General features: G+C 38.2%; 1 protein-coding gene across 1 annotated transcript in view; it reads left to right on the top strand.

The window, feature by feature from the left end:
- eya2 (EYA transcriptional coactivator and phosphatase 2) overlaps positions 1-11434 on the top strand; it is a 24059-nt gene extending 12625 nt beyond the window's left edge. The window contains exons 6-16 of the mRNA XM_005739986.1: positions 2158-2234; positions 2388-2571; positions 2836-2972; positions 3097-3180; positions 5728-5817; positions 7913-7971; positions 8720-8880; positions 9622-9736; positions 9892-10013; positions 10118-10218; positions 10558-11434. Coding sequence (XP_005740043.1) covers positions 2158-2234; positions 2388-2571; positions 2836-2972; positions 3097-3180; positions 5728-5817; positions 7913-7971; positions 8720-8880; positions 9622-9736; positions 9892-10013; positions 10118-10218; positions 10558-10638 — 1211 coding nt within the window. The 3' untranslated portion in view covers positions 10639-11434. The remainder of the gene's footprint in view (positions 1-2157; positions 2235-2387; positions 2572-2835; positions 2973-3096; positions 3181-5727; positions 5818-7912; positions 7972-8719; positions 8881-9621; positions 9737-9891; positions 10014-10117; positions 10219-10557) is intronic.
- The last annotated feature ends 6 nt before the right edge of the window (positions 11435-11440 follow it).

The following is an 11440-nucleotide window of genomic DNA, read 5'->3' as shown; positions in this document are numbered from 1 at the left end:
TTTCACGTGTGTTATGAATAAATCTTCTTTTTTTTTCGGTACCGGTACTAGTTTTATTTTGTTGTATTTATCCGCGACACCTTAAAGGCCGGTCCGTGAAAATATTGTCGGGCATAAACCGGTCCGTGGTGCAAAAAAGGTTGGGGACCGCTGGACTAACTGACTGATGACTGAGTAGTTGTTTCCACAGCTTTTTAATTTACCCTAATCTTCCTCTTCGAAGAAGAATCGCTAGTCTTTTACACGGTTAAGTTTGTGCTCTGCTTAAAATCCAATGTTATCCAATATGAATGTCATGCTTTATCTTTCTCCACTCACCCACTGACTCCAGATCAATTGCTTGTCAGCTCTTTACAGACAAGTTAAATCTTTTTTTCCATATAACTTTCTTTTAGGAGAATATTCAGATGTGAGGCATTACACAGGAATGTAAATATTCATGTAAACACACTTTTGATGAAGCCTCTCAGAAACTGCAAAGCCTTTAGTGACTGTGCTTTGTTAGATCACCCTTGAACCAACAAACAGTTTTTAACATAGTGTACTTAAAGCTTGAAGGACACTGTTTCCAAACAAAATACAGTTGTTTGAATATTTGTATGCATAAATCATTAACTGAAAACTTCAAACGGTAATAAACTGCCACAACAACCAAATGTTTGTAGGATTTCAGAATGTTTCCATGTCATCCATTATACTGCACACAATACGCAAGCTACACACACACACACACACACACACACACACACACACACACACACACACACACACACACACACACACACACACACACACACACCACAAAGAGCCTTCAGAAAAACTTACTGTACACTGTGTGTACAACTCAAACCAAATGGGGGCTATGGGAGCTTTTTGTGTTTACTCCAGAGACGTCCTATATTTTTCCTTTAGTCACTCTAAAGGCTGTTGTGTTATTTGAGACCATTTCATTGTGATTCTTCCACTGAGTCATTATTCTACTGTTTGTCATGCACTGTGTCATGGTGAAGAAGGAGCAATGATCTTATGAAACAATGGAGGGTAAACATAAGGTAATTACATATAGGAAGCTAGGAAGCGAGCAGTGTCTGTTAATTAACTTCCAAACTATCCCATGGAATTACTTATTGCTTAAAACCACCCATTCAATAAACAGTACAGGTGGAAATAAAACAAATAGTAGGCATGTCATTTGATCTGTTTTTCATATGAATACAGATGGCAATAGACACAATCATCTATAACAAGCTGCATAACAAGAAACGGCTTTTAGTTTCTCTAAAACGGGAACATTAAAAGGTCGAACTGCTTTTAAAAATGTTCTTTCTTTTACTTTACAGTTACTACAACTGTCCTGTAACTCAGCTGGTTTAGCAAAGACTGCAAAATTTGTCAACTGTCATCTTCTTCGGTTCATAACATGCATGACTGTCTGTTTGTAAATTCTGAAAATGTAACTGTTTTACATGAAGTTGTTAGGAAATAGTATCCCCATTTTAAGGAACCACACACAACATACTTTTTTTTTCACAGTTAGTAGAAGTTCATTTGATCCTCTTTGGCTAATAGCCAGCATTATTGCATTTTTTTTTTTTTTTTTTTTGGGGGGGGGGGGTTAATTTAATTTGCTTTTTTTTAAAGCTACATCAAGATAATGGTTAAACTAAAGGGATGGAATGAAAATTAGAAATATATCCAGTTCTGTGGGTGAAGGTGATAGAATTACAGGAGAAGTAGTTAATCAGACAAACAAACAGTATGCACATACCTGACAGGAAGATGCGAGGTGAGACGGCATTAATGTGGGGCAAAATCGCTCGGAGGGAGACATTCTTGCCTTCGAAGATTCGAAGATTCCCAGAGCAGCAGGAGCAGCAGACTTTCCCACCTGTATTGTCATGTCCATAATAAATCACACTCTAACCTTCTACAGCACTTAGCTGTCAAAGAGGAGTCAAAGTTTACTGCTCAGTACTTCCTCTACTCAGATCACAGATCAGATTGGATCTTGCGAAATTATATATGAAGCGGATTCAACAATACTAGATGGAGCAAAGTCAAATATCCCTCCAGTTTGAAATTGTATCTTTTTTTTTTTAATCCTTTATGAGTGATTTATACCTTAAAGCTAACCCTTGTCTGTGCATCATTCCTTAGGTAGTGGAATCTCCTCTGGAATTTTTCAAGGCACCCATGCAATATCAAATTCAACCCCTTTCAACCCTGCACAACAAGTGAGTATCTAAGTTCTTACTAGCAGCGCGTGAACAAAATGTTTCTTTGTATATAGTTATTTGCAGAAATTAAAGGGGAACTCTAAAAGTCCTGTAATCGGTTATCAACTGATGTTTGACGTCACTGACTAATATTCTTGTCTGTGTTGGCAGGAGTTTTCAGCGTATTCAAGCTACAGTCAGAGTCAATACTCGCCGTATTATAACTCACATCACTACAACAGCCCCTACCTAACCAGTAGCAACATTAGCCCTGCTGCGATCACTGCTCCATTAGCCTATCAGCACCCAGAACACCCAATTATGTTGCCCAATCACAGCCCAGAGTCACATACAGGTAAAAACTGTATTTTGTTTAATTTCTAAGCTTTTTTTTAAGAATATATGAGTCATTTAATCACTTTAATTATACCATGTGTCATTTTTTTTAAATCATTGTGACATTAAGAAAAAGAATACAAAAACTGAAATCTTTAAAATTTTACTTGCCTGATGATTCTGAAAACCATGTGGTTGCCCCTTTGAACATACAAATTGTTGTTTGTGACCAGTTTAAAAAAAAAAAAAAAAAAAGTAAGAAAAAAATATTTCTGTCTTTTAGGAGAGTACCACCCACCACCCAGCCCCCCCACACCAGGTAAAGAGGAGGGGGTCCCAACACGAAGGGGTTCAGATGGCAAGTTAAGAGGAAGAAAAAGAGCCAGTGACCCCGCTCCACCTTTGGACTCTGATATTGAGGTAAACCCATGGTCACACATTGTTGGAAATTAGCAGCATTTCTCTCCAATATTTATCTTTCTCTCTCACACACACTCACAAACTGTCATGTGGTTAACATTACATATCTGTTATTTCACTGCAGCGAGTGTTTATCTGGGATCTGGATGAAACCATCATTATTTTCCATTCGCTCCTCACGGGAACTTTCTCCACACGATTTGGCAAGGTATGGCGATATGACCATTCTTGTTGTCATTTACCGTAAGGAGTATGTACTGAAGCTATATTCACACCCAATTCCAGCGATAAGGCTGGTGGACACATGATCCTAACAACAAATGCGTAACCCTGTTTTCTCTCAGCAATCAAGTGCTTATTTAACTTAGTGGTCAACAGTTTGGCTGCCTGAGACAAGTGACCTTTGGGTCTCATCCCTGAGCATTTTCACACGCTGGCTGTTTTTCCTTTCTGCCCTCCTGTTTCTTTTCATAATGCAGCAGGGCTGTTTAGCTACCCCGACAACCTGCCGCGTGATTGACAGCCAGCGGGACCTTTACATAACAGACAGGCAGCTGACGAGGGGCGGACAGTGGTGCATTTCTTGTTTTTGGCCGGGGATCTGTGTTTTGAATTCTCACGGTCTCCCTGTGGGTTGACACAAGGCTGATGGGAGTTTGAGAGCAGCGTTTCTGATGGGCCAGGGATCTGTTGTTTCTTTTTCTTTCTTTTCTGCCACGGTGAGGGGGTGAAGAGAGAAAGAGCAGAAGGGCCAAGAAAAGAGAAGGAGCAAGTTAGACTGTGTGGATGTGTTGAAATGTGACTCATGTGCCAGAAATTCCTGATTCCTCCCACCACCCAAACACCCCACTGTTGGATCTAGGGAAACTCGGGACAGATTCTGACATCAAAACTAAGACAAGCAGTAAAGGAACTGAATGAATGACAGTGGAAAAACAAATGAATAGACTAATATTGAGATGGCTCAGAAGCTAGAAATATTTTGTTGTTGTTGTTCCTACTATGGGAGAAATAATATAATCATTTCTGGAGTTAATTAACTCTGTTTGCATCCTGCTTCTCACCATAAGCCTCTTCCAACTGGATCAATGTAATTTGCTCTTATTATTAACAAATGCTTGGGCATTTATAAAGTAAAGGTAAGTCTGGGCCCACTCTGAGGAAGACTAATAGGTCTGTTGAAAGAAACCTGTTTTCACTAGCTTGGTGAGCCAGAGGTGAATAGATGTCCACATGAGGAGCTGACCCTTACTCCCAAAACCTTGCTTCCATTATCTCATTTATCATGCAGCACCTCACTCTATTCTCCAGAGTGTGAATTCTCTTCCCAAACCCTGTCTTTTATATCACAAACAAAAGTCCCCTGCAAAGGTGCAAATTTGGGAACCAATTTTTCTTGCATGTTCTTTCCTTTTCTACCAGTTTTCATCTTCATTCCTCTGCTTTGGGGTTAAAAGAAAGAGGCTTTTATTTGATTTTCTGTGTAGTAGTAACCACAGTCTTCAGAGAAGGGTGATTACAGACAATTATTTCAATTATTGGACAAACAAACCTTTCTCAAGCCTTTAACTCCACCCACTTCACCCTTTCTATTCACCTCTTCCTTAGTCCTCGCCCACTGCATTTTCTCCCAGTCACCTGTGTCCTCCCCGTCGCTCCAATTGAACTTATTTTGGCCTTTGTCCTTAATCACCTTTTTTTAAGCCCTTTTGTGGAGGGAGGTATTTTGTAATTGCTGTGATTTACCCTACTTGTGTCATCAACCTGTTACCAACCTGAGTGAGAACACAGCCCTGCTTGTCATTTCAAATGAACTAATTAAATGATCACCTTTGGCTGACTTTTCCTGGCTTTGCGTGTCTTGCTGCCAAAGAGGAGTTATCAAAACAATGCACCACTCATATGTACACACCTTTTCTTTTCTTATTTTCTTTTTTCTTTTTTTAAAAATGTTGAACAACATGAATGATTTGTCAGCCAATGTGGTAATTCAGAAAATGCTTATTAAAAAACTAAATTGAACTTGATGTAATGCAAAACCTGGTTTTTACTTTGCTTTCTATATGATCGAAAATAACAGAAGATAAAAGGTTTGAGGGAAAAGGTGAAAGACTGAATGCATTTCAGCTATTATATCCATTGCATTTAAGGTGCCAGTAGTTAAACGAGTCTACATGTATACGACTGAAAATAAGGGTTTTTAATAGTTGCTGACTTCGATTAGTTTGCATTTCTGACCAAAAGCAGCAGCAGAGAACAATTGGGGAAGCTTGTTGACTGAATTTATGAACGCCAAAACAAATAGCTCAGAATGAAGATGGCAGAGATAACGATAAGCAATAAAGTTTGATTGACAGATAAATATTCACGCCTACCTTCTTCTGGAACCTGTTTATGTCAATCCTTTTACTTAGAGCAGAACAAAGCTTCTATTATGTGTGCATTGACATAATGAAAAAAGCAGTAATGTTAAATAGCTTTAAATGAACAATTTATTCTCTAAATACCAAAGCTTCTAGTCTCAACCTGAGCCCAGAATTTTATTTCTATGAACATGCTAACAAAGAGCATAGCCTTTGTTCACATTCACATTCTATTCATGGTGCCAAATCTGTATATAGTTTTAGTTAAGGATGCCAAAAAGACAAAAATCTGTTACTGTCCACACTAACTTTTAACAGTTTTCTTCTCTCCATCTTGTGCGAGCATGGCATATACAACATGTGTCAATTTTTCCTGCCTCTGTGTGCATCAGGACTCTTCAAAGGCAGTGTCTCTGGGTTTGTGGATGGAGGAAATGATCTTCAACTTGGCTGACTCAAGGCTTTTCTTCAATGACCTGGAGGTGAGGTTTGAAATTTGTGTGATGAACCGTAACTGTTGAAAAAAGAAACACAAAGAAAATTCCAAGACTCAGTGTTGATTAATTAGCGGTGTGCTTTGCTGCACAAAGAAAATTGTGCCAGTGTACTATTTTCATATTTGGCTTACAGTGCACTGGATCTCAATATATTCTAATAATTGTGTGACTTTTTCCAGTAAGCTGGAAAACTGTAGCACTGAAAATTATCCAGCAATGTAAGCTGGCATACAGTTAACCAGAAAACCTTGCCTGCAAGAGCTTAGCGAGCGGTTTGACATTTTGCTGCTTTTTCTTCTTACATAAAGCACGGTGGCACTCATTGAAGAAATCCCTTCACACAATATCTATCTCGTATTTATTCTTTCTGCTGCATTTACAGCATTACCCAAACAATTTACTTTCATGGGGAATTGACAGGATATCAAAAAACCTCCCAAAGTTAATACACAACGTCTTAAAATGATGACTCCTTAAAAAAAGAAATAAAAGCCCCTGTTGGTCATTAAGATGCATTTTAGTACCTGCTAGTGACTGAACAACGCATGTGTTTTTCATCCTAAATTCCTTAACCTTGTTCTGACAAAGAAGAAAACCTGAAGAGCTGCATAGAAAAAGAGAACAAGTACACTTTGTGCTATAATTATAGGTCTGTATCTGAGTATCCAAGGGGGAAATTAGTCAAATGGGAGGAGGAACAGTCAAGAAGAGGGAAAGGAGCCAACAAAGCCATTTGCAAACCCAGTTTTTATCCCTCCTTTTGTTGTCAGGACTCAGTAAAGCTCTAAAGCAGTGCCCCATATCAGGCTGACAAAGCCTGTTAAGTCTTAAGGTGCAATTATCTTGTCCTTATCATGTCTGTGGCAACACCAGTGGCTACAACTGCTGCTGTCATGACTCACGTATTGTAAATGGTCGGTGTTACTGTCTGACTAATCAAGTCCATCATTGCCAGTTGAAATTTTAATGGTTTAAAAAAAAAGATTTCAGTGTGTTCTAGTTTTCTTTATCTCAATTTAACGATACAACTATTGCAGTCTAATCAAAATCAGACTAACTCAGACTTTTGCTTTTTGAGACTTTTAGCATATGTGCAATTTTTTTTATTTTATTCTGCACTTACATTGACATTTTAGGACTTCCAGAGCTGACAGATGAAGGATCCAGTTTGCTTTTGTCCGTGTTAAATAATCAAATGTTTGAAATTAAATTATACAAAGGTAATCCGCATTGTACGGTCAGCAGTTACATTTCAGCATGGGTGGATGTCACCTGAGTGGGAGTGGGTTGCAGCCCCTGGGAATATAGTTATGCAGCAATGTAAGGGAGATGAGGTAGCGTCTCCGTCTGGATGACTGAAAGGTGATAGGAGAGCCGGTCTGTACTGGGCCGTTGCGTTACAGTTTGGAGTCATACTAGGACTCCATTTTTAAGCATGTGCGTGCTTAAAAACAGAGTATATCACTGAGTGTGCAGAAACCAGAGTGCAAGTTTTTGCTTGATACCTTTGCATGGTGTGTTTTCACTTAGTCTGTGATGACTGACTTGTCCTACTTTTTTTTTTTTTATTTAACATATCAAATCATAATAGCTGTTTTCAAATTTCTTCTTTAACTACATATTGCTGAAGGTGTTTTGGCTGCAGACACTTGGTTAAGCTACAGTGTGGTTTTGTTCCCTGCAGTCTGGTTGGCTGCATTAACGTCCAACAGAGACAAATATGCAAACCATTGTGCTTGTCGGACAATGAGTGATTCTTAAGAGAATTTCTTTTCTTTTTTTTTAACCAGTGGTTAAATTGTTAGGTGTATTTAAAAAAAAAAAAAAAAAGTGCAGATTTACTTTACTTCACTATGTGGTTGCGCTAGAATTGCACCACTATGTTGACGACTTTTTTTCCGTGGCGCCTTACTGGCCCATTTCCTGACACCTTATTTCCTCCTTCCTTGCATTTTATTTTAACCCTTTTTTTTTTCCATATCCATTGTACTATCATTTCTGTAGAGCAGAGACCTGCCTGTAAATGCCTTTACTCTGAAAAGGATCTCGTCATATATCTGCTCTCCTTTTCATTTCCCAGGAATGTGACCAAGTCCATATTGATGACGTGGCATCAGATGACAATGGACAGGACCTGAGGTAAAGTTTCTGCTGTGTTACTGTACTCAAAGCTTAGCTGGGAAACTGACAGTTCTGCTATGGCTTGTGAACCAGACTTGCCCTCTGGGTTTTAGTGGGCAGGAAGAGAAAAGCATGAAGATGAGACGGGGGCTGTGTGCATCTGTGTGTGCTCATGCATGCAAGCATGTGCATGTCTTTTATTTTCCCTACTTCCACAGTCATATAATATGTCAGAGGATTATCCAGTGCTTTCATTTCTCATCAAACTATCTCTTTCATTCCCTCTGTCTCCCTCAGTGCTGGCGTTTTATTGCATAAACTTGTTGAAACACTTTAAGATGCTTTTAGGAATGATTTGAGCGAACCAGTCTGTATTAAAGTACATTTTTGACATATTTATTTTATTGAACTTGGACCTTTTCATTTGAGTATGTTTTTATATTTATTCTAGTCACACTACATGTATATAATATTTTTAGTGACAAATGCTCATTCAATTTTACAGGATTTCTTGGCCCGGACAGTTTCATTTGCACTGGCACATTTCCCTACATTTGATGAAAAGCTCGAGCAATGCTTTCTTTTTCAATGGTTGAATTGCTTGAAAAAATTCCTGCAACCCTAAAATATATTAGTGAATATAGCCACTGATTCTTGGAGTACCAATGTCAACAATGATGAACTATTACAATAAGATCTTCAGAAGAATTCAGCTCACGCCTTTATGATTTATATCCTGGCTGTTTTCTTTATTGTGACTCTGCAGCACTTATAACTTTGGGTCGGATGGCTTCCAGAGCCCAGCAGGAGCAGGATCTCTGTGCCTGGGGTCAGGGGTCCACGGAGGGGTGGACTGGATGAGGAAACTAGCTTTCCGATACCGCAGAGTCAAGGAGATCTACAACACATACAAAAATAATGTCGGGGGTAAGTTCTAGTCTCATTTTATACAACATTGCTGTCTATGTGTGACGTGAAAGTTTAGAAATTCTTCCTTCCTTCTTTTATGTGGGGTTTTCGTGCACTTATTAAACACCTAACACTTACAGGAAGTTAGATGATGAGATTATTCTACACAAATGCAAATATTTATCAACTGTAGGACTTTCACCAGTGCCCTTAAAGGCAAAAGAGAAACTAACTGTAAGTGTTACACCTAGTCAGGCTTCAGTGGGTAAAGAGTTAAAGAACTAAATCTTAACATCTAAGAATCAAAACATGATTGATTTGAAGTCATAAAGTAGGACCTTTTCATTTGAGTTCATTCAAATTCAAATTTTATTTGTCACACACACACAGTATGACATGGGGGTGAAATGCTTGTAGCTGTACAATGCCCGACTATTAAATGACAGAAAAAAAGTTTTACAATATTTACAATTTACAGGTTACTACAAAATTTACAAATTAACTTAGGAATTTACAGTAAAGAACGTGCAAATAGCAGAAGAGATTATAAAGATTATAAATATTATTATATTATTATAAATCCTATAATTTATAATTATAGGATTATAGGAAATGTGTGGTGGTGCGTGTGGTGATGTGATGTGTTTCATTAGGTTCCTATTTTCTTTCTAGGCATAAACATGCAGTTTGGATATGAAGAAGAGTAAAATACTTGTTTCCAAGATTATCTGTCAAGCTTTTGTTCTTCTTGATGGTCAGGTTTACTGGGCAGCCCCAAGAGAGAAGAGTGGTTACAGTTAAGGAGAGAGATGGAAGTCCTCACTGACCTGTGGCTGACTCAAGCACTCAAAGCTCTGGCTCTCATCAACTCAAGGTCAGTTTATGCTTCCATAGTTTTATTACCACTTAGAGGTGAATTAAATGTTAGCTTTGTTTAATTTGACATTTTCATTTTTTTTCTCAGTTTGTGACAAAATATATTTGTTTGTCATATTTACTGACTTTAGTGCCTGTCTTGCCCTCTTTCAGGCCTAATTGTGTGAATGTGTTGGTGACCACTACTCAGCTCATTCCAGCCCTGTCCAAGGTGTTACTCTATGGTTTAGGTTCAGCCTTCCCCATAGAGAACATATACAGTGCCACCAAGACAGGTGAGAAAACTTCAAGGGAAAGTAGGCAAGGAGATAATATCACAGTTAAGCAAGTGAAAAGGCTGTAATAATAATTTAAACTGTGATTTTTCTCCTTTTCAAAGGCAAAGAAAGTTGTTTTGAGCGTGTCTCTCAGAGGTTTGGTCGGAGAGCAGTCTATGTGGTGATAGGAGATGGAGCTGAAGAGGAGACTGTAGCCAAGAAGGTAAAACTGTCTGGTTTTATTATTACTTTAACGGCTGAAAAATGGGCCACAGCAAATCAGTTAACCTTACACTATGCTTGATTTCTGCAGCTTCTGTGGTATGGGTTTGTTTTTTCATGAAATTGCTGTTTTGAGATTTTCCTAGATTTTTTTTCTAATGCTTTTCTATAATGTTATCCAGATGTATCTGTGTACTATAGCACCCCTCCAAATGGGACAATACTTCACATATGCTCTTCTTCTGCAGAAACACTGAAAACTTCTGAAAAGATACTATCTTAAGTTTCAATGTTATACTCTATTCACGCGTTTGATATGACATTATTTTTGTTTTATCAGAAGAACATGCCATTCTGGAGAGTGTCCTGTAGGGCTGATCTCGAGGCTTTGAGCCACGCACTGGAGCTGGACTACCTCTAGAGGGCGCCATCCATCACATTCTGCTCTTATGCTTGTGTTATGAGAAACTCTGGAGCTTCTGAGTGCACCTTGCAGGTGAAGATTCCCCTAGAGACTGATTAAAAGTCAGTACTGCTATATTGAGCGAGCACTCTGACAGACAATTTTATACCCAAGCCAATGGATTTTGTGGGGATTCTGAAGCAAGGCTGCAGTGTCTGTGATACATAAATATGAAAAAAAAAAGGGCTGGAAACAAAATAAAAGGCCAAAGTGAAATAAGGGACCAAAGCCTCATAGCTAACTCCAGGGAATTATGGTTAATACCGATAATATTAATCATATAAAACAACAAACTTACTTTTTTTTTTTTTTAAATTCATCTTGAGTTTATAAATTGTTCCGTTTTCAGGATATTTACATCCTGTTTAGCGATCACAGTGAGTAAAGTTCAGATTGTTCATGACTTTTTCTGCTGTGTCTTTATATTTCTTTTGAGACTTAACACGTTTTTTTTCCTGGCCATTAATGTTGTAAAGACAAAATTAGAAGCAAGAATTCTGATATTGTGATTTTTAGTAATAAATGTTAAATACCATTCTCTTAAAGGTAGGGGCGATTAAATAGTCTGCATTTCAGCTTTACAGTCTGAGCTATTTACTGGTTCAGTTTTACAATACAGTACGGTAATAGTTTGGGAGCTCTGCATAAAACAGTAATCACAGTTAAAGACCAAAAATCTGCTCAAAATGTTTTGATGAGTTGGCTTGAAGATGCTGTATTATAGGCTGGTGCTTGAATGAATCTTTACCTTTAATTATGG

The sequence above is a fragment of the Pundamilia nyererei genome, unplaced genomic scaffold (assembly GCF_000239375.1).
Source record: "Pundamilia nyererei isolate P.nyererei 1_Seehausen unplaced genomic scaffold, PunNye1.0 scaffold00096, whole genome shotgun sequence".
NCBI classification, from domain to species: Eukaryota; Metazoa; Chordata; class Actinopteri; order Cichliformes; family Cichlidae; genus Pundamilia; species Pundamilia nyererei.
This window is presented reverse-complemented; position numbering and strand designations above follow the sequence as displayed.